Source organism: Trachypithecus francoisi, unplaced genomic scaffold, assembly GCF_009764315.1.
Source record: "Trachypithecus francoisi isolate TF-2019V2 unplaced genomic scaffold, Tfra_2.0 Lachesis_group4, whole genome shotgun sequence".
Classification (NCBI taxonomy): Eukaryota; Metazoa; Chordata; class Mammalia; order Primates; family Cercopithecidae; genus Trachypithecus; species Trachypithecus francoisi.
The window spans coordinates 8,250,860-8,274,409 of record NW_022681469.1 but is presented as its reverse complement, the minus strand read 5'-3'; the positions used below and the strand labels follow the sequence as shown (position 1 = coordinate 8,274,409).

At 46.4% G+C, this 23,550-nt stretch overlaps 1 protein-coding gene across 1 annotated transcript; it reads right to left on the bottom strand.

The window, feature by feature from the left end:
* Window positions 1-1,155: 1,155 nt before the first annotated feature.
* On the bottom strand, window positions 1,156-23,122 carry GBX1 (gastrulation brain homeobox 1). The gene is made up of 2 exons (XM_033193487.1): window positions 22,137-23,122; window positions 1,156-2,522 (listed from the first exon to the last, which is right to left on the bottom strand). The coding sequence occupies exons 1-2, from the start codon at window positions 22,675-22,677 to the stop codon at window positions 1,969-1,971; spliced, it is 1,095 nt and encodes a 364-aa protein (XP_033049378.1). The 5' UTR covers window positions 22,678-23,122; the 3' UTR covers window positions 1,156-1,968.
* Between the last annotated feature and the right edge of the window lie 428 nt (window positions 23,123-23,550).

Sequence of the window (23,550 nt, the reverse complement as noted above, 5' to 3'; positions counted from 1 at the left end):
CTACTCAGGAGGCTGAGACAGGAGAATGGCGTCAACCTGGGAGGTGGAGCTTACAGTGAGCTGAGATTGTGCCACTGCACTCAAGACTGGGCAGCAGAGTGAGACTCCATCTCAAAAAAAATGGTTCTAACCCCATAGGTTTCCTGTGAAGGCTGGATCTAAGGTATCAGGGAGACTTAGCCTTGATCTAGACCAGGCTGGGAATGGGGCTGGTCTGGACTACATATTTTTAGCCTAATTCTCAAGCCCTGCTGAAATTTAGCCAAAAAATAAAGAAGACCTGCCCTGGCTCTGTGTGTCCTAGCTGGAGAACTGTGGAACCATTGTTAATGACCAGTCACGGCTCCAGGTTGCTTTGTTTGGTTGCCCAAACCAGCTAGGAGAAATGGGCTGCCAAGGAGAGCTGTCTTGGTCTTGCCATAAGAAGTGTCCAGCACGTGTCAGGGTGATGAGACGTTGATGAGTCTTCCATTCCAGGAATCGGGAGTAGCCAGAAGCTTTCCCTCTAAGGAAAGTAAGGAGGCCAGGTATTTGACTGTACTCCATCGCCTTTCTGACATTAATACCTTCATTTCCTGAATTTCTTGGCCTCATTCACAGCCCATTTTTCTTCTCGATGGCTCTGCTCTCTACTGTATCTTCCCTCCCAAATCAATACAGGTCATATTTCTTCCCAGGAAGCCCAGTTACCATGAAACCAACTTCCACTGGTTTCTGTGCCCTTTGCCTGCTGTCTGCAGATGGATCTGTGAGCCCTGCTCCCTGTGTTCACTTTGTCCACTAATGCTGTTCCAATCCCCAAGCCTCTACTGTGTCTGTCACACAAATTCATTCCTGTTCCATCCACTTTGCAGTGCCCCCCCTCAACTGATCTCATTCTGTAACAGAAGAGGTAGGGGTATCCCAAGCTTCAAAAATGGTGCAACGGGAAGAAGAGATGACAGTTAATGCCGTAAGAACAGAAAACTGGAAGTGGGTCTTTCCCCCTAGGCCCTTGCATCCGGAATATCAAAGGGTGGCAGAGACAGACTAAGCTGCCACGTCTTCTGCATAGAAAACAATGTATTCATGAGCTCACAGGTGATATGAATGCCCCAGTCATTAGTGACCTCCACCTAGTTAGATGGCTTGGACATACCCCAGCTAAACTTCATTTCCCTTCATAATACAACAGGAAGTTAATCTCTCCCAAAGTCTGCCAGCTCATCCAAGGAGGAGAAAACAGAGCTGGAGAAGCTTGCCTGTTTAATGGGAAGCAGGAAGAGATGGCATGTTAGGAGCACGAGGTACAGAGGCAAGAGCGAGCAGTGGGCAGCCCTAGTGGAAAAGCGCGGGGGTAGAGGTAGTTAACATGGGGTGGGGGAGATGGGGGAGTGCTGAAGAATTTCTACAGAGGCCAGTGACGGTTGCATTTCATTTCTTTGTAAAGAGAGGCAAGATGGGGCCTACCCCAAAGCAGTAGGACAGATGAACTCTGGCTGAGGATTGAGGAAACAACTTTCCCAATCCCTCTCAGGTGCAGACAGACGGACAGAGACAGATAGCTCCATATATACACATTGACACAAATAAATAAGGAGCTGCGATCTACGTGGCTAGGTGTCACCTGATCCCTCCACCCATCAGAAGCTGTCCCAGGGCATTGGCCACAGAACCTTCAGGCCCTAGGCATCTCAGAACCCAGCCCCTCCCCAGGAGCCCACCTCAGTCTCAACAGCTCCTCAGCAATTAGAACCCCAGCCCCTTTAACCTTGAAGCCCCTAGTCCTGAAGGTTTCTGGAACAGGCTCAGGGCCAAGTGCTCACATCTCAGGTTCTGGAAGGAACACACTGAGGGCTAGGTTAATTGCCAACTAGTCCCTCTCAAGGCAGAATCACAGTTGCAGCCCCTCTGGTCCACAGAACCCCGACAGTCTCAGAGCAGGCTCAGGTATAGATCCCTTGCCTTCCTAAGTTCTTGGGCGCCCATTCAGGGCCGGGCCCCCTGCTCCATTTGTTGGTGCTGGCTCCGCACAGCAAACCTGTTGACATGCACAGGTATGGGGACAACAATCTTGGGGTTTCTTACGGGCTCCCCAGAACGGCTGCTCACATTGCCAGCTTTGATGCGCTTCCACTTGGCCCGTCGATTCTGAAACCAGATCTTGACCTGCACCTCACTGAGCTTGAGGGCGTGGGCGATCTGAGAGCGCTCTGTCAAGCTCAGGTATTTCTTGCAATGAAATTCCTTCTCCAATTCCAAAAGCTGCTCACTGGTAAATGCTGTGCGGCGCCGTCGGCTTTTCCCCCCAGGAGCTGTGACCCCTGCTGCCACCGGTGCCCCCTCCTCAGCTCCAGTTCCCAGGCTTCCCTTTAGCTTCGGTTTAGGTCCCAGAAGAGCCCCTGGGCCCCCTGCAGAACTGTCCAGGAAACCGTCGTCCTCGCTGTCACCGCCTGAGCCCTCTTCCTCCTGTTCGCTGCCTGCTGGGTCTCCTGCTGGTGCCTCCAGCTTCTCCTCATCTGAGCTGTACACCTTCCCCTCTGCTGTGAGGAGCAAGAAGCCAATGGATGGGGAGGGAGAAGCAAGGAAAAAAGAGTTTGGAGGAGGCACATGGAACCATGGCCAGAAATGGGGTGTTGGGAGACAAGAGCAGGAAAAAAGAGAGCCATAGAGAGGAGAAGATGGGGAGAGACAGGAGGCAGAAGGATGGTACGTCCAGGATATGGAATGGGAAGAGGTTTAGGGAAGACAAAGAAATGGGAAGAAAGGTATTAACCAGCACAGATTTCACTACGGAAAAGTGTGGGAAGCAGTAAGTGTATGGACAATGACCCCTCAACTTCCCCACCACCCCCATCTCATTCTCACCCACCACCTCCCCAGCTTTCTCGGAACCTAGAGACCAACGGCCCAGCATCGCAGTCGTATACCACCCCTCCAGAGCCAGGCCTCGCAGCCTCAGGGGCCAGAATGAAGCAGTATGGGACCCAGCTTGGGATCCTTCTGGAGCCACTGTGAGGAGGAGTGAAGCAATGCAGAACTGACATTGACAGGACAGATGGGGAGAGGAAGGCTCAGCCTTTGCTGTTCTCCTAGGAGTCCTCATCTGGTCCAGCTGATGAGAGCTGTCTCATGGCTTCTGTTCTGTCTCCTCCTTTCCCTCTTCCCTAGTCTGCAGTCCCCAAACTTCATTTCCATGGCTCCCAGCCATGCAGCACCCTCAGTGTGGCCAGATTTTTTCTCCCACTTACTTAGGCTTCCTGATCCCCTTTCAATCCTTTCCCTTGACCTTAAAATGACACCATCTCTTCCCCACCTTCCCTTTTCCCCAGCCAAGGATGCCTGAACAACACAAACAGCTGTTTTCTGCTCAGGTTCAGAATCCTGAGGCCCCTAAGCTTGATGTCAGCTGGAAGAACTGGAAGGAATATGGGAGGAGGAGGAAGAGGGAAAAGTACAACAGGGATAAACGAAGAGAAGGAAAGGGTAAAAAAATTTGATTCAGTAGAATACTGATTATTTGTAATCACAAGCATATAAATATTTTAATCCACACAATTCTAAAACTTAATTCAACCATTGGTTTTAATCTTTGTATCCAATGATGTTTATATCAGAACTGCAAATATGCATTACACATGTTTTCAGTGAGTTTTACAAACTCCATTTTCTGCTCAAAGGACCAAAAAGCAGTGAAACAAGTCAAAAGACAATCAATAGGCAGCAGAACAAGAGAAAATGGATAATCTGCAAGCTGACTAGTCAGCTCCTTTCCAGAAGTGTCCACTGTGCAAAGGCAGGAGGCCTGCATACCTATATGTAGGAATGCATCTCGCCGTATCGGCCACATATCAGATATGCCTAAGATAGGCAGACTCAGGTTGAGAATACAACTCCAAGTAAAGTAAATTCAGGGCACGGGGAAATGCTTTATTTTTTTATTTTTATTTTATTTATTTATTTATTTTTTTGAGACGGAGTCTCGCTCTGTCGCCCAGGCTGGAGTGCAGTGGCCGGATCTCAGCTCACTGCAAGCTCCGCCTCCCGGGTTTACGCCATTCTCCTGCCTCAGCCTCCCGAGTAGCTGGGACTACAGGCGCCCGCCACCTCGCCTGGTTAATTTTTTGTATTTTTTAGTAGAGACGGGGTTTCACCGTGTTAGCCTCGGTCTCCTGACCTCGTGATCCGCCCGTCTCGGCCTCCCAAAGTGCTGGGATTACAGGCTTGAGCCACCGCGCCCGGCCGGGGAAATGCTTTATTAGGGAACAAGGGTATGTGTGTTCACAGATAGAACATCTCCTGGCAGTCAGAGTGTCCTGGTGTTCTCCTTCAGCACACCCCGCCCCACCCCTACCATGTTCCCTTTCCCCTTGCAGGTGCAGTCTACACCTGGTCTTTTTCCTCAAGAGCCACAATGACATTTTCTTTTCCTATCTTTCTTTCTTTTGAGACAGACTCTCACTCTGTCAGCAAGGCTGGAGTATAGTGCACAATCTTGGCCCACTGCAGCCTTGACCTCCCAGGCTCAAGTGATCCTCCACCCTCAGCCTCCAAAGTAGCTGGGACCACAGGCACACACCATATCTGGTTAATTCCATTTATTTTTTGTAGAGACAGGATCTCACTATGTTGCCCAGGCTGGTCTTGAACTTCTGGGCTCACGCAGTCCTCTAGCCCTGGCCTCCCAAAGTGCTAGGATTACAGGTGTGAGCTGCTGTGCCCAGCTGACATTTTCCTTAGTGGCCAGAACTCTCAATCTTTTTCCACATCGCCTATCTACATCCCAATCAACTTCATACCTCAAAGGTATTTTCATCCCTCTCCTTTTCTTTCTGGAGTGCTTCCTGTTTCTTCTAACCTTCTCAAAGTCCAAGCGGTATGCCCCAGTTTGGGCTCACCCAGTCTTCCCATGCCACTCCTGTACGTTGCTTTTCACCAGCCAATGGCTTTTGTTCTTCTTTACTAGTTTGCTCAGGCTTCACTGGCACCCAGCGTCAAGTCCCATCTGGATAAGTACTGTATCCTATCTGTAGCTAATTTGCTCCTCATAATATCTCCCATCAGCCTGTTCTTGCTCCTCTATCTCATCCCTAGCCAAATCCATGTTGTTTTCTCTAAGATTCACACCCTTGGTTTCCTCCTTCATTTCATTAAGAGCTCTTCTCCCACTATTTCCCACTTCCACAGAACTCAAACTTAACATGCCCCAAACTGAATTCCAATCAGATCATTCCCCCAAAGCAGCTCTTTCTCATCTTTATCCACATCATCCCCATCTCAGTTACTGGCAACTGCATCCTCCGTGTGTTCAAACCTAACCTCGATGCCATCTTTTCACTCCTCTCTCTCACAACCCACATCCAGTCCACCTGCAAGCCCTGCTAGTGCTGTTGCCTTTAAAATACCCCCAGAGCAGGCAGGCACGGTGGCTCACACTGTAATCCCAGCACTTTGGGAGGCCGAGGCAGGCAGATCATGAGGTCAGAAGATTGAGACTATCCTGGCTAACATGGTGAAACCCCGTCTCTACTAAAAATACAAAAAATTAGCTGGGCATGGTGGCGGGCGCCTGTAGTCCCAGTTATTTGGGAGGCTGAAGCAGAAGAATGGTGTGAACCTGGGAGGCAGAGCTTGCAGTGAGCTGAGATGCACCTCTGCACTCCAGCCTGGGGGACAGAGTGAGACTCTGTCTCAAAAAAAGAAAAAAGAAATACCCCAGAGACCAATCCTTTCTCCCTATCTCCTGCTTCCAACTAGCCCATGCCACAGTTATCTCTGACCTGGTTCACTGTCATCTTCTAACTGGTTTCCCAGCTTCTGTCCTCCACACTCCACTTGGCCCATGATTCCTCTTTCTGTCTGGAATACACTACTGTTCACCTAGATCTTTGCACTAGCTTATTCCCTACCTCCTTCAGGTCTTTATCAATGACACTTTCCCTGGTCATCCTTTTAATATTCATACTCTCTGATACTCTCTATCTCCTTTCTCTGATTTATTTGTTACTTTGGTCCATGTTACCAATTTTATTCATTTATTTTACTGGCTGTCTCTTCCTAATAGACTATAGCTTTATGAAGGTAGATATTCTGAATATTTCTCATTCACTGCAATATCTTCAGTGTCTTGAACATGACCTTCAGAGTAGACACTCAATAAGCATCTGTTGACTAAACAAAAGAGATGATTTCCAAATGCTCGTGCATGTGCTCCCCATCTCCTTTCTTTCCCTCCCTGTCCTTTCCTTTCCCAAGCCCGTCCTATGATATTCACCACAACCCCACCCCACCCAGCTCCAGTGCATAAGACATCTCCCTATGAATATTATCCTTCCCACTTTTCAGAATGCCCTCAGATCTCACATTAGCTGGAGAGGAATTCATATGCAGTAGGAATCTATAGGATTTTAAAAATCTACAGGATGCTTAAAGAAATTAATGACAATCCCATTAGTAAATCCTCTATTTTAATTTTTTAAAAACAGAGTGTGTAGTAAATAATGACAGAAAGAATAACAAAGGCTTGTACAAACTCAGCCCAATATTACAATATGTTAAACAGTGCTAAAAAGGCAGAAACTAGACTTCGAGGCTTGAAGGATGAAATCAGTTAATACAACTCCAAGCACCCAGGGGGTGTCCAATAAATCTAAATTGATGATGATTGAGATGAGACTCCCAGGTTCCCGATCTGGCAGGGCCCTCCTGAGATCATATCATCCATCCCTCTGTCTTCAGACAGATCCATAAAATCAAGCACACATGAGCCGGCCACCCTCAGTGCTGCTTTTAAAGCCATACAAGGAGCACAGGTTCACAACCTCTCTTGGTTACTTGATCCCAGTGGGATGCTGAACGGCAGGGGCAAGAGTTTCTCTCTGAGCCTTTATAATCATGACATTGAAGACTCTGATAAGCAACTCTTGGAACGAAATGGGGTGGGACAATAGAAGAAAGCAACGAGAGGAGAAAATACAGCCACATGCCTCAGAGGAGAGTCTGGGACAATGAGTAAGACCGACAAGGAGTGGGAGAGAGAAGGAAAGGCCAAGGAAGGTGGAAAGAAGACTGGGGAAAGAAAGAAGTGGGATAGAAAAATAACAAAAAAAAAAAATGATGAGTCAGATAAAATAAAAGGGCTGAAAAGTCTAAAGAAGGGAGAGAGACAAGACGGGAAAAATTAGGGGAAAGAAAGCAAAAGGTACTTTTTCAGAAACACCTCATCTTCCTTTTCCCCCAGAATACTGACACATTTGAAGCAAAGCAAAACATTTTGGCCCTGCCATTTGCTCTCTGCTGCCCCAAGAGAAGAAGCACTGTAGATTGCAGTAGCCAAAGACACAGGCAGAGAAAGAATGAGCAACACAGTAACGTGATCCTTTACAATGTGGAAATTTCAAAACGCTAACTATTTTCTCAGGAATTAGCCAAGAAATAAAAGTATTCCCTTTTATCCAATTTATAATGAATATTAATAATAAAAAATAAAAATTGAACATAAAAATTTGCTATTAACTAAAAATTGAAAGAAGCAAATTTTTTTTTTTTTTTTTTTTTTTCTGAGACAGGTTCTCGCTCTGTTACCCAGACTGGAATGCAGTAGAGCAATCATAGCTCACCGCAGCCTTGAACTCCTGGTATCAAGTGATCCTCCTGCCTCAGCCTCCTGAGTAGCTGGGTCACAGGCGCACACCACCATGGCTGGCTAATTTTTTTTATTTTTCTATTTTTATGTTTTTGCAGAGCTGAGGTCCTACTATGTTGCCCAGGCTGGTCTCAAACTCCTGGACTCAAGCAAACCTCCCACCTCGGCTTCCCAAAGTGCTGGGATTACAGATGTGAGCTACCATGCCTGGCAAGAAGCAACTCGTTGATAAAATTTCTATTTGCAAAATTTGATTTAGAATAACTGGACTTGGTGGACACAATGTTCATAAAAGTAAATTTCTGGCTGGGCACGGTGGTTCATGCCTGTAATCCCAGCACTTTGGGAGCCTGAGGTGGGTGGATCACCCGAGGTCAGGAGTTCACCACCAGCCTGGCCAACATGGTGAAACCCTGTCTCTACTAAAAATACAAAAATTAGCCGGGTGTGTTGGCATGCGCCTGTGATTCCAGCTACTCATGAGGCTGAGGCAGGAGTATCGCTTGAATCCGAGAGGCAGAGACTGCAGTGAGCAGAGATCGCACCACTGCACTCCAGCCTGGGCGACAGAGTCTCTGTCTCAAAAAAAAAAAAAACAAAAAAACCACAAAGTGAATTTCCAATTGCAGACAGTATAATTGGTTGGTATGAACAAAAAACAATCAATAAAATAAGAATTAAAAATTTTGGCTGGGCACAGTGGCTCACACCTGTAATCCCAGCACTTTGGGAGGCCGAGACGGGCGGATCATGAGGTCAGGAGATCGAGACCATCCTGGCTAACACGGTGAAACCCCGTCTCTACTAAAATACAAAAAAAATTAGCTGGGCGAGGTGGCGGGCGCCTGTAGTCCCAGCTACTCGGAGGCTGAGGCAGGAGAATGGCGTGAACCTGGGAGGCAGAGCTTGCAGTGAGCCGAGATGGCGCCACTGCACTCCAGCCTGGGCAACAGAGTGAGACTCTGTCTCAAAAAAAAAAAAAAAAAAAAAAATTTTACATGGAAAATTGCAAGTTGTTGGTTTGCATGAAAAAAATTTCCTATGGAAAATAATGAAATAATGGTTCTGATGAGAATACTTCAGCAAAATGAAAATTTTAAAATTGTAAATTATTTTGTTGTGCTAGGTAGGTAGGCCAAACAGACAGAAAGGTTCTGTCCTTTATGTATGAGAATGGTATTATTGGTAATAAGAACAGTATATGCAGTTTCCAGCTTGTTCCCTATGGTTGAGTCTAGTGTGTGGAAAAAGTCTGGCCTCTGGCCAGGGGAAGTGATGGTGGGACAGACTGGTCATTAGGAAACAGAGTTCATGTGAATTCTCCTGGTGGATGCTATTATCCTAAGAACTAGAAATCACAAGGTTTGAACCTTGATTACTTGTAGAGTTCATGCCAAGGGCATTAATCTCATTCCAGAGAACAGCACTCATGCTCCAGGAGACGTGCTTGCATGGGGCATTCCTTCCAAGAGGAAGGGGAGCAGCTCCAGAGTCAGAAAGAAGGCCCATCTCGGTAATGGGTCAGTTCAGACTAGGGAAGAAATCAAGGGCCAAAGATCCATGGTAGGTGTTCTCCAGCAGAAAGAACACAATGCCTTAGACTCACTCCATCTAGGCAGGGAGGCCTGCGCTAGAGGCATCAAGGAAGAGGAAAAGTCACAGAGGGAGTGGAGAATAACTTTAGGCTCCCAGCTGCAGGAACTCATCTAGCCCCTGTGCTGTCCCTCATTCACCCTATTACTGCAGCTCCTGCTGTTATCGCTGTAGGAAATCAATTATCTTTAGTATTCTTAGAAGAGAAGCCCCTCAGTTCTGACTTCTCTTCTCTCTACTTCAAAAACAACTATCCTAACACTTGCCCCAACCACTCTTAGGAAAGGTTCTCTCTTGCCCTGCCCATCTTAGGACAATGAATCTCTTTCTGATTTTCCGAGGCCAATTACTCATCTCCCTGAATCCAGTTCCAGTTTGGGTGAGGTCAAAAGGTGGGAAGAAACACAGGTCATTCCTCAAAAAAGAGACATATTTGTCATCACTCCCACTTCCAAATCCTCATTTCATCATGCCCCATACAGAATTATTTCTCTGTTCTTTTCAAAAACAGTACTTTCTTCCATTGTTTAAACCAACCAGCTCACTCTCAGTTTATTTTTCACTCATTCTCATGAATTTCATGCTTCCGTTATGTTCCTACTCCTGCCTATAATTTTAGGTATAATTGGAAACATTCATTTTCATTTTCTCTCGCTCTCTCTCTCCACTCTTCCTATGAGTCTTTAGCATTCTTTACTCCAACACAATTTTCTTTACATCACTGTCATCCAGAACCCCTCCCAGCTTCATGACAAGTTCAGGGCAATTTCCCACCATTTTAAGCTTAGACCTCCTTTCAGGGCATACTAACATTGCCATGTCTAAGAGCACCCTTGTATGATCTTTAACTTTTCAAAAAACTTTTCACATTTATTATCTTATCTTCGAGCAACTGACTGAAGTAGAGCAGATCTAGGAGAGGTTGTAATCTTATTTTCTGGTGAAGAAATGGAGTTTTGGACAGATTAAATGATTTTCCTAAATCACACAGAGAGGGACAGAGTGTCAGGTCTAGAATCTTAATCTCCTAAAGTTGCAGTTAATGCTGTTTTCATTCTTTCCAGTAAAATATTTTCTCCTCCTCTCCCGCTTGTAAAAGTCTTCTCCCCAGATGTCTCATTAGATAAATAACCTTCTTATCAAATCCAAGTTTAGATCTCACCCCTTTTGGTCAGACTCAGAGGCTCACACCTGTAATCCCAGCACTTTGGGAAGCCAAGATGGGCTGATCACTTGAGGCCGGGAGTTGGAGACCTGCCTGGCCAACATGCTGAAACCCTGTCTCTACTAAAAATACAAAAAAATTAGCTGGGCACATTGGCTCGTGCCTGTAATGCCAGCTACTCTGGAGGCTGAGGTGGGAGAATCGCTTGAACCTGGGAGCGGAGGCTGCGGTAAGCTGACATCACATCACTGCACTCCAGCCTGGGCGACAGAGTGAGACCCTGTCTCAGAAAAAAAAAAAAAAAGAGAGAGAGAGAAAAAGATCTCATCCCTTTTACTTACTAACACAGAGTCCTGGCCTAATTGTTAATATCTTCCCTTAACATTCTCAGAGAAGATTCTTAAAATTGTCATCAGAGAGACTTCACTCACCAAACTTCACCTGTCCTTTAAGAAACTACTTTTCCTATCATTCCTGAGACAAAATTCCCACCAAATCTTTCTCCCATTCTTTTGTCCTTATTGGTTTGTATGATGTAATCTTACTAGTCAGTGCTTCCTTTATTTAAAAGTGTATTTTTGGCTAGGCACAGTGGCTCACGCCTATAATCCTAGCACTTTGGGAGGCTGAGGCAGGTGGATCACTTGAGGTCAGGAGTTCGAGACCAGACTTGCCAACATGGTAAAATGCTGTTTCTACTAAAACTACAAAAATTAGCCAGGCAGGGCAGGGCGCGCCTATAATCCCAGCTACTCAGGAGGCTGAGGCAGGAGAATTGCTTGAACCCAGGAGGCAGAGGTTGCAGTGAGCCGAAATCACACCACTGCACTCTAGCCTGGATGACAGAGCAAGACTGTCTCAAAAAAAAAAAAGTGTACTTTCTAACTTTGAAAATAATACGGCCAAAGTAAAGAAAGTTCTGTTTTAATACCAACGCCTGTAATCCCAGCACTTTGGGAGGCTGAGGCGGGCGGATCATGAGGTCAGGAATTTAAGACCAGCCTGGCCAACACAGTAAAACCCTGTCTCTACTAAAAATACAAAAATTAGCTGGGCATGGTGGCACATGCCTGTAGTCCCAGCTACTCGGGAGGCTTGTGGTGAGCCAAGATGGTGCTACTGCACTCCAGCCTGGGCAACAGAGTGAGACTATCTCAAAAACAAACAAATAAACAAACAAACAAAAACACCCAATGTTCTCTAGCTTCTAGTTTACAGCTTTCTCTCTCATTCCTTGTAGAGCTCTTTCTTGTATATGTATCAGAGCAAAGAGAAAGCCTCATCGAGGGATGGAAATTTTTCTAGTATCTTCATCTCTCTCTGCCTTTCTCGTTACAGAACTCTCTTCAGAGCTTCACTGCCAGGATCTCTTTATCACTATTTAGCTAGCCAGTGGGAAACAAAGGATTTCCTTTCAGTATTTCTACCTAATACTGAAAGAGAGTTGAAGGCCCATTCTTTTCCTTCTTTCTGGTTGAGGCAGACATCCGTCTTGGGTTGTTTTTGTCTCCCCAGCACACCTTCCCCCTTTTGCTCAGTAGCAGTACCTACTTCCTTCAGGTACTGCTTCCCCGCTGCACTACCCACTACTTGGTGGGACTGTTAACAGCATTTCTCTACTTTCCTGACTAAAGGTGGGCATGTGACTTGGTTCTGACCAATTGCAACATGCTATTTCCCTGGGGCCATGACTCAAGCTAGTGAATCAGTCATCCCAGGGTTTTATATACACTAGAATCCACTCAGGTCCTAACATGGGATTATAAACATTTAGAACTGCATGTGCTTGTGCCTTCTCTTACCTCTAGCTAAATGAAGGAAGCTGTCTTAAGGAGAGAATGAGTTGAAGACAGAGAGAGGAGCCAGGTTGGGAGCGAAAAAGAAAGACCTCACAACACTACTTGCATTTCTGAATCCACTCAGGTATTTTGTAGTTACAGAAAGCGATAAATCCCCATTTTAGCTGAGAGCTGAGCCACTATCACTACCAACCTGAAGAGTTCTGACTAAATACAATGCTGTAACCAGAAGAGACAATGGTCACACGACTCCAGGGAAAGTAAGCCTCTCCACCCCACTCCCACAACTCTCCCATCCACGCTAATGTTTCCATATTACCTAAAATTATTCATAGTAATACCACGTAAGATTCCACCAGTTTGAAATTCATTTGGACTTTTAAAAATCTCAATCCACGCGAGTGTGAATTAGTTTAATCCAGTGGCTTTGATTTTAACATCAAATTGGGATGAAACATATGAGAGAATAGACATTTTTTGGTAAAGCAAAAAGAAGAGTTTTTTTTCTTTTAATGGAGAAAGGGAGAACAGGCCCCACTGAGGCACAGTAAAGGGGTTTTCAGCAGCCTTGGGATTTACAGAGTACACCAAAATGTGAGACAGGGAAACCGAAAAGAGGGAGAAAGAGCCAAAGACATGTGAAATCTACCTCTATTAGCTTCAGTACAATGTTCTTTCCTGGCAGTCCCTGAATAATCAGTTCTCAGAACACAGAACTACTCTATCATCACTTCCAGAAATATTTGTCCTTTTCAGTACATAGAGTGTCACCTATCCTACACCATTCCTAGTAAAAGGATCTTTCCCAACTTAATTCCCAGGAAAGCTCCCCACGTATTTCCAAGGCAAGGACAATAAGGATCATTTCTTGAGCACCTATTACTTTCATGATGCTGCACAAATATCTGTGCATTTAATCCCTAACCCTGTGAGGTAAATATTACTGTCCTTATTTCCCTGGTGAGGAAACAGACTGTAGAGGTGAGTACTTCCTATAGATCACAAAGAAAGCGCGCCACCAACATTTGTACCCAGCTTTCCTGACCAAAGCCCGTGCTTCTTTGCACTACACTTCATCTCTTTGTTAACATTTAATGTAAAAAAAAAGAGTCTGTTTTTTTTTTTTTTTTTTTTTTTTTGAGATGGTCTCACTCTGTTACCCAAGGCTGGAGTGTAGTGGCATGATCTCGGCTCAGTGCAGCCTCCACCTCCCAGGCTCAAGGGATCCTCTTACCTCAGTCTCCTGTGTGGCTGGGACCACAGGTGTGCATCACCACTGCTAGCTAATTTTTTGTAGAGACGGGATTTTGCCATGTTGCCCAGGCTGGTCTCGAACTCCTAGACTCAAGTGATTGGCCCACCTCAGCCTCCCAAAGTGCTGGGATTACAGCCATGAGCCACTGCACCCAGGCAGAGACTGAATTTTTGTTTTTTGAGACAAAGTCTTGCTCTGTCTGTTGTGCAGGCTGGAGTGAGGTGGTGCAATCACATCTCACTGCAGCCTCAAGCCTCAACCTCTCAGGTTCCAGCAATCCTCCTACCTCAGCCTTCTGAGTAGCTGGGACTAGAGATACATACCATCATGCCTGGCAAATTTCTTTTGGTAGAGACAAGGTCTCACTAGGTTACCCAGGCTGATCTCAAATTCTTGGACTCAAGTGATCCACCTCGGCCTCCAAAAGAGCTGAGATTACAGGTATGAGCCACCACAATGGACGAGCCTGAATTCTAATGTCAGCCTATCATAAATATTGTTCCAGATACAGAAACAACATAGAAGGCCAGGAACCAATTTTACAACACAGCTTCTCTTCTTTTCCACTGCTTCCTTCCTCACCAGTTAAAGTTGGTCCCAACTGATCCCCAATCTATTTGGCCTATACAAAATCTACCATCTTTATCAAATGTTTCTCTCTCTCATTTAATGTGACAGCTATACACAGTCATAGCTCAGGTATGCCCTCCCCAATCCCAGAAGACAAGCCTTTTCCACCTAAAGACCAGCCCTGATCTCACCTCAAGATGCATGTATCTTACCTTGCTACCTCTTCCTCCTCCATGACTACAACACACCACCAAAAAGTATAGAGTTTCCCCAGGCCCTTTGCTCAGGATGCCTTTCTTTTTTAAAAGAAACAATTCATTAATAAAGATATCCTTATAGATAAAAACAGAATTGTAGAGCTGAAAGGAATCTTAGAGATCACCTAATTCAAACCCCTAATTTTACTGATGAGGAAGCTAAGACACTTCCTTTGCTTAGGCTAATCAGTTTATGTACTTGTAGTGTCCACACATAATTCATAGAATAGTTATTCATTGCAGCGCAAAGCACTTCTTACCTTCACACTCAGGGTAATTACATCTCCTTCCCTCAATGCAGACACTTCTGCATTACTTCTCTTCCCACTGTCCCCACTACAGAGATCTGTTTTCTCCATTACTTCTATTATAATACCACCTTCTCCATAATTCAGTCAAGACATCTGCCTCCCACTACCCCCAGTCAGAAGTATTTTCCTCTTCTTCCCAGTCCTCATATTTTGAATAGTGCCTTTTGCTTATAACCCTCATCTGAGTTCCTATAGGCCCTCTACTTCTAATACAGATTCTTTTCATCACATAAGGATCATTGCTTTCCCTTCTATAATGGCCAGTGAAGACACTGCTTGTGGCACCTGTCTTTTTCTACTACACCTTAATTCAACTTGAGTGGGCCACTCCTCTAGAGCACCAAATGCAAGCATCTCTTCTCCGTATCACCCTTTCTCTCAATTAGTCCTAGCACATCAACATTTCATCCACATTACTCTAAGCTGATAACTTTCTCCCAACAAGATCAGACTTCCAATAAAAATCTCCCGCTTCTTTTTTACTACTCCTAATCCAGGCCTTTTGTTGTCTATGAGCACTACCTTGCATAGAGAGCTCTGTCCTTTTCACTGATTCAGATACAAAGTTTCTTTCCTACCCCAGCACAGGGCATTTCCCCATTCCCTCTGAATAAATGTTCCTTCTTCCCACCAAATTCTTTCCTTCTCATCATTCCTGTTTAAATCTCTCTCTTTTTGTACATCTACTCAATTACTTCTCTCCTTTCTATTTCCTAATTCCAAATCAGTTTCTTTTCCCATTACTTTTCTTTTCCTATTACTTCCCAGGCAGAATTCTTGCTTCCTATGGTAACATTTCTCTCAGTGCAAAGCACTTTGCTCACAATGCATGTTCTTCCTTCTTTCCAATTAAAATATTTCCCACATTATGCCAAATATTGCCTCTGTGCATTATTCCCAGTACAGTCTACTCATTCCCGCCACTCCAAGTATAAGAATCCTCCTAATCATCTGTTAGATATATCTCCATATTTACATGTGCCACCTTAGAGACTCTTTTTCTCTCTGCCAACCCCCTGAAGGGCTACTTTCACTATAGCACAGGGCATCTCAGACTCTGATTCTAATCCTCCTAATAAAATTTTCCTGTTGTCACTCCTGAGGTCTATCTCTGATCCAGGGGGTTCTTCACCCTTTTGTGCCCTTAAGTCCTTTGTCAGTCTGGTAAAGCCTATGAGCACTTTCTAGAAGAATGCTTTTAGATGTACAACATAAAATACACAGTATTACATTTGAAGCCAAGTATATTAAAATATAGTTTAAAACAGAATTTGTGATATAATCATGTTTCTTTATTCATTAAACAAGCTTCCTCCAAAGACTGTAAATTTATATCAAACTATCTGTGATTTCTTTCAGTGACAAAAACATCATGCACTGCTGAAACAACTATGATTTTTGGCCTATATTCATAACTGAAGTGATAAAAAACAAAGGTATAAATTTTCTCCCACCCATAGCCAACAGATTCCCTGATGAAAGGTCTGTGGAGTCCAGGTTGAGAGCTCTACTTTATTTTTATTTATTTTTATTTTTTTATTTTTTTTGAGACGGAGTCTCGCTGTGTCGCCCAGGCTGGAGTGCAGTGGCGCGATCTCGGCTCACTGCAAGCTCCGCCTCCTGGGTTCACGCCATTCTCCCGCCTCAGCCTCTGAGTAGCTGGGACTACAGGCGCCCACCACCATGCCCAGCTAGTTTTTTGTATTTTTAGTAGAGACGGGGTTTCACCATGTTAGCCAGGATAGTCTTGATCTCCTGACCTCGTGATCCACCCGCCTCGGCCTCCCAAAGTGCTGGGATTACAGGCTTGAGCCACCGCGCCCGGCCTGAGAGCTCTACTTTAAACACTTGAGGCCTAGAGAATTGAAAGGAACATTAAAAATCATCTGAACCAAAACTTTTGGCCCAGCTGAGGAAACCAAAGCCTAGAGAAGTCACATGACTTTGAATCTCCCACTATGTCTCAAATATACCAAGTCTGTAATAGACACACCATAAATGTTCCCTGAATTGAACTAAGTGACTTGTCATAATTATACAACTAATGAGTGACAAAGGTGAGAATTGAACCCATGTGTCACAACTCCTAAACAAATGTTCCATCAATCACATTAAGTTAATGCAGTATTTGCCTTTCTATAAATGTCAATGTAGCAATCACTCTCACTGTATGCTCAAAAGTTCTAGGAAAACATACTCTGGATCTCCATCACTTCCCCCAAAAACCTCCCTCTTGTTTCCAACAACATAATTCTCTAATTCCACTTCATACTATCATTTTGTGTTTTCCTCTCATAAGTAAATACCATATCTTGACAATCACAGTGGATACCTATTCAGAAATTAATTGATGGTCATCCAAATGTTCCCTAGCTACCATCAGGTGCTCAGCTTACAGTAATCAGCACTTGAATACTAGGCTCCTACGAAGTCTCCCTGGTCTCCTTGTATGATTTCAATTATTATTGCCAATCTCTATTCAGAAATTAGCAAACCTGGCCGGGCGCGGTGGCTCAAGCCTGTAATCCCAGCACTTTGGGAGGCCGAGACGGGCGGATCACGAGGTCAGGAGATCGAGACCATCCTGGCTAACACGGTGAAACCCCGTCTCTACTAAAAAATAAAAAAAATAAAAAAAAAAATTAGCCGGGCGAGGTGGCGGGCGCCTGTAGTCCCAGCTACTCGGGAGGCTGAGGCAGGAGAATGGCGTGAACCCAGGAGGCGGAGCTTGCAGTGAGCTGAGATCCGGCCACAGCACTCTAGCCTGGGCGACAGAGCGAGACTCCGTCTCAAAAAAAAAAAAAAAAAAAAAAGAAATTAGCAAACCTTTTTATGCTTAGTTTAAAAAAAATGTTTACTACATCAACCTGTCTCAAGTTTGTCCCATCATATTCCCATATCTTCTATATAACCTTAAACTACAAATGTTTTCTTCACCATGCCCAGTACTGGTATTAATTTTCATGTCAATCTCTCACTACATTTTTATCATCCATCTAACAAATATATATGGAGTAGCTACCATTCCTTACTTCCTAAGCTTTTGCATTCAGGCAATCCAATCATTTTTTTCCCCTGAGTGAATAATAGCTCTAGACACCGCCAACTCAAAGTTTTCTTCTGCCTTTTTTTTTTTGAGACGGAGTTTTGCTCTGTTGCCTTCTGGGCTGGAGTGCAATGGTGCAATTTCAGCTCACTGCAACATCCGCCTCCTGGGTTCAAGCAATTCTCCTGCCTCAGCCTCCTGAGTAGCTGGGACCACAGGCATGCGCCACCATGCCTGGCTAATTTTGTATTTTTAGTAGAGACGGGGTTTCTCCATGTTGGTCAGGCTGGTCTCAAACTCCCATCCTCAGGTGATCCGCTCGTCTTGGCCTCCCAAAGTGCTGGGATAACAGGCGTGAGCCACTGCGCCTGGCTTTCTGCATTTCTCCACATTCATGGCGCTTTTCATCATTTCCCCAGCACATAGCATCCTTTTCACCCATTGTTGCTGTGATGCATATCTGCACCACATCTTGCACACAGCAAGTTAGCTTTGATTACTCTCAGGCAGAGCTCACACAACCTTCAGATACACGAGATCATCTCTGCCCATCCCACCTAAGACAGAATTCTGTTCTCTCCTGTCATTTAGAGCTTCCTGCTCTCTTCTCTCCATTATTCCTAAAACACTGAGGACCCACTATCCAATTCAAAGCTCCTTTTCTTCCATCACTTTCACATAACTCTGTTCTTAAAACTCTCGATCTGTCATGTTGAATATGGTCACCACTGTTCACCTGTGGCTACTGACCAACTGAAACATGGGTAGTCCAAATGGAGATGTGCTGGAAGTGTAAAATAACACTGAATTTTGGAGGCTTAATATGAAAAGAGGATATAAAATTATCTCATTAACAATGTTAATATTGATTAACGTTGAAATAATATTTTGGACATCTTGAGTTAAATAATTAAAATTAATTTTACCTATTTTTATCTTTTTAATGTGGCTAATAAAAACTTTTTAATGCCATATATGGCTTGCATATGGCCAGCACTACTTTGGGCTCTTCTATTGAGTCATACTTTAATCTTTCCTAACAGTTCAGAATTCTCTTCTCTTTATTGCTCTTACTAAAGACATTCTCTCAATTTTCCCCACTGCTTCCCACATTCCAAACTTGGGATTCTTTTCAATCTACCATTTTCAATAACTTTCTACCCAATTACTTCTACATATCGTATTTCTTTTCATCTGCTAATATAGCTTAGCTTCTACTCCTGCAATCAAATCATAACAAAGTTCCTTTTATCCTTCCTTAAATCTAGTAGAGAATGGTACCTGTCTTAACTCTCAACAAATTTAAAAAAATACTCCCTTTAATTCCCAAAGAAAATCACTAATCATTCTCCAAACTGGCCTATCTATACTATGATTTTATTTAAACGGGCCAGTAGTTATAAAACACTAAAGAAATGTAAAATAATCATTTCAGACCATTGTCACTCATTCACACAAGGAAAACAATTTCTCCTCTTTCTAAAGATTGCATTATTTCTCCAAACTCTTCTAATGTTGAGGTTTCAATCCCATTATTCACAGCAGAGAGCTCTGTCATTTCACTCCAAATACTTTAATACAATTCCCAAAACAGAGTATTTGTTTTCCAACCATTTTTAGCCTAGGTCATGTGTCATCAGTCCCCAAATTGATTTTATGTCTCTCATTTGTGGAATTGCATGTTCTTTTCTCAGTGATTTCAGGAAAAACTCAAGATTGGGAAGGTGGATATGAATGACTTGGCCAGGAAGAGTTGGAAGCATGTTTACTGAGAGTGACAGAAGCAGCAGTCACAGATAGGAACTCTCATTCCTCATGCTCTTTGAATGTTTCCTCTGAAGTCTCTCCTCCTTACTACTGTGTCCCAGCCTCTCCACTTTAAACCCTTTATCTCCTTCCAGGATGAGTGATTACCTTTATTCCAGCACTTTTTCAGAATCCTTCCTCTGTTTAAGTTCTCCTTTCCATCATTCTTGGCAAAAAGATTCCTTGCCTTTACTCCACAAACAACACAAATTTCCTTTTTTTTTCTTTCAACATTTTCCTCAGATGTTGAAGCTCTGTCATCATTTTATATAAGTTCCAGTTTCCCACTACTCTCAGTATTAAAAACCCTTTAAAGAAAATTACTTCGTGTTGAAACTTTTCCTTATCCCCCTAGTATTTTTATTTAGTTCCCCCCAAACCCTCTCATGACAGAACTCTTACACACACACACTTACTCACACTTGTGGTCCAGTAATACAGGTCACCTTTCATTTGGCCCAGTCCATAGTCCCTTTTCCAGCAGAGAACCCCCTCCTTCTTCATGTTCTCTTTGTATATTCCCGGTACACAACTCATCCCCTAGTCCTTTCCTCTATTCTTGTTTCATCAATATTTCTCTTCTGTTTTTCTCTGCTTATGCCTCTCTTTCTCAATGTCTGTTTTTATAGCCAATATACTATATGATCCAGAAAAAAGCCGCCATTATACATATAGGTCAAAATAAGAACTGAGCAGACCTGAAAGGGTGAGACAAATTGCTTGTTGTCCCACAGTTTGGGCATATTCCCCTATGTCCCCACTACCAAGGGATCCCCTCTCCATCCTCTCTCTTCAGCTCATCTCTTTCTATATGTGTCTGGTCACACGTTCAGGTCCTATCTCCTCCAAAGCCATCTCTTTGATGGCCTGCCTTGCTCTCTTTTCTGCCTTAGGACCATCCTATTCTGACAATCATACTAATCCTTTTTTTTTTTTTTTTTTGAGATGGAGTCTCGCTCTGTCGCCCAGGCTGGAGTGCAGTGGCCGGATCTCAGCTCACTGCAAGCTCTGCCTCCCGGGTTTATGCCATTCTCCTGCCTCAGCCTCCCCAGTAGCTGGGACTACAGGCGCCCGCCACCTCGCCCAGCTAGTTTTTTGTATTTTTAGTAGAGACGGGGTTTCACTGTGTTAGCCAGGATGGTCTCAATCTCCTGACCTCGTGATCCGCCCGTCTCGGCCTCCCAAAGTGCTGGGATTACAGGCTTGAGCCACCGCGCCCGGCCCCTTTTCTTTTCTTAAGATCATTATGCTGGCTTCCAGCCTCCCACCCTGGGCTCTTTTATCTTGTGGACATTTTTTCCACCTTCCAGCTGCTGCTCTATCTTTTCCTTGTGATTCCCCTTAGAGGATGCTATTCTGACTTCAGTTACTGGGTCTTCCTGATCCAACCAGGTACAAAAAAGAAAACAACAGCTGAATCCCCAAAAGCAAAATGACAGGGCAAAAGGAGAAAAGAATAGGAAGACAGGCCCTATGGTAGCCCTTGGGGTCTGAAAGAGTGATTAACCCTTTGGACAATGTCAGAAAGGGCCCAAAAACTGATAATCAAGAATTACCTCTGCTGGCAAAGGACAAAAGGACTCTTGTATTCCCTTCTTGTCTCTGTTCAAGTCAGCTCCCAGACCTACTGGGGTCATTTCCACCTCTAAGCTGGATGCAGTGAACGGTTGAGCAGAAACGGTTCCATTCTGATGCTAAAGATGTTGAAGCATCAGAGTCCCCACACTTGCAAGTGGTCCCTATTTTTCTTAAATAGGGCCCAGTAAATTGTATAAGCTTTTGAACTCAGAACACCTGAATCTATCTAGCCAGAAGAAAGCTTATCTGGCTTCTAGGAATTAAGGACCAATAGAGAGGTCAGGAGGGCTCTAATTGAATTGACTCTAAACAAGGTTCAGTTTAATACACTCTGCCTCTATGGAGAGGGCACCATTCATGGAGGGTCCAGGACCCTTGAATTATCTGTCAGCTGAATCTTAGCTGGGTTCTGCACCCTAGATCTTTGGGCCACACCCAACTCAGCCCAGCCTTTAGCCTCTCTCTTGGTCTCCTAGTCAGCACTTGTCCAGCGTGTGCTAGGCCTCCCGTAGCTAATGTTCTCTTTGGTCCTCCACTCAGTTCTTCAAGGCTTAGCTCTGAATCTGCCAATTCAGAAGTCACGGCTTTAAGACCCCCGGCCCCCTCCCCCCGCTCCCCCCCGACACACATTTTGCCCCTGCATCCACAGAGCCTATTCCTATCCTTTGAGCCTTTAGGGTCAGTATGATCTCCTTAGAAGCCAGAACGTGCCCTCCATTGCTGAACTGACAGCTGCTCCAACATACCCCCATCTTGGTGCCCCCGGAAATCCCATCCTTGTAGCTTGTCTACCCCTGGCAGGGGAGAAAAAAAAAAAAAAAAAAATGAAGGAATTCTGAAAAGGAGCCAGGGCCAAGGCTTGATGGCTAGGATGCTGAGGGAAAGGCACTAATGTGAAGGGAGCACTGGAAAGTCTTTGGTTAGCCTTCAGGGCTGTGAGGACAGAGCAGGGCGGGGATTCTGGGATCTAAAGAGGCTGTATTTGGAACTGAATTGGAGTCAGAACCTGCGCGCGATCTAAAGGTATGGGACTTCCAGGTTCCAGGCAGGTGCCGAGGTTCCGAGCAGGTTCCTGTCTGGAATTTCCAGGTGAACCGGCCTCCCGCCCGCCCTGGTCGGCCCTAGCACTTACCGGGCAGACTTGGAAAAGTCTCTGAGAAGTGCGGAGGCGGAGGTGGTGGGGGCTCTGCCACTTTCTCCCGGGCCGGCAGCAGCTCATCGGCTTCCAGTCCACCCTCTGGGCGTCGGCCGCCTGGTTCGGGGTTGTTTCGGGCGGCAGTGGCGGCGGCAGCAGCGGCGGCAGCGAGCTCCGGGGGTCCGTAGAAAGCGTCGGGCGGCTCCGCGAAGCTGGGCAGCGCGGTGGTCAGCGCCACCATCGAGGGCACAGCCTGACCCAGCCCCGCGCAGAAGGTGTTGGTAAGGCGGCCGGCGAAGGAGGCTAGCGGGGCGAGGGGCGGGAGACCAGCGGGCAGCGGCGCGGGGGCCAGCGCCTGCGGTAGGACGAGCGGCCGATAGGGCATGAACATGGGGTAGCCGGTGTACAGCAAGTGGCCGGAGCGCGGCGGCGGCGGCCCGATCAGGGAGTCGATGGAGAAAGCAGTGCCCGGGCCCCCGCCGCCGCCCCCGCCCCCGCCGTTGCCCCCGGGGGCGCCACCGCCTCCGGCCCGCTGCATCTTGCTCGGAGCTGCGGCCGCCCCGGGGCGCTCCCCTCCGGGCGCCTCCTTGCGCCCCGCGGCTCGGGCGCCCCGCGCGGACACGCAGGGCTCGCTCCCTGGCTCCTGGGCCGAGGTGGCGGCGGGGCGCGGGCTCGGCGCAGTGTGGCTCCGGCGCCGCGCTCCCTCTCTCTCATAAGGAGGGAGGGGGCGGGCGAGCGGGCGGGCTGGGGGTGTCGCCCTCCGGACTCATCCATCTTCCTCAAATTACGCTTCACTTCCTCCCTCCGCCCGCCGCCGCCGCGCCCGGCTCCCGCTCCCTGCGCAGAACCCGTTCCCAGCGGCCTGGCTGGCCGGCCGGCCCGGGACCCCCACCCGCCCCCCGCGGCCCAACCAACTATTATTAATGGAGATTGATGAGGCCGGACACGCCGCTTTGTGAAAGTTTGCGGCCGACGAGAAGGCGGCGGCAGCTGCTGGGCCGGTCCCCTTCCCTCCACCCAGTCCACCCCCAACTCAGCCCACCCGGCCCGAGCTCGGCCCAGCTCGGAGGGCAAGCGAGAGGTGGCCCAAGCTCCGACGGGGCGGCAGGGCCAAGCGTGAATGGGACACCGGGCGGCAGGCGGAGAGGGCGCACCAGCAGGGACAGGCAGCGGCGCCGGACCACAGCGCCCCTCTGCTCCAGGCCGCGGCCCTCCGTCGGGCCGCGAGTCATTCCCCGGCGTGCCTCCCAGCTCCGACACCCCTCCCCCGCCTGTGGAGCGGACGTTGTGGCGGTCCCCAGAGCAAGCCCCGGCGCGACGGGCGGGACAGCACGGCCGCCGCCCCCTCCAGCGAGAGCGCGGGGCTGAGGGAGGCGAGGCGGGGCCGACAGGGGGCGCGCTGCGCCCGCCC

Coding starts and splice junctions, on each gene's coding strand:
- GBX1 (XM_033193487.1), bottom strand. CDS start 22,677: ATGCAGCGGGCCGGAGGCGGTGGCGCCCCCGGGGGCAACGGCGGGGGC. Junction 2,523..22,136: donor GACTTTTCCAAGTCTGCCCG/GTAAGTGCTAGG, acceptor TGCTCCTCACAG/CAGAGGGGAAGGTGTACAGC.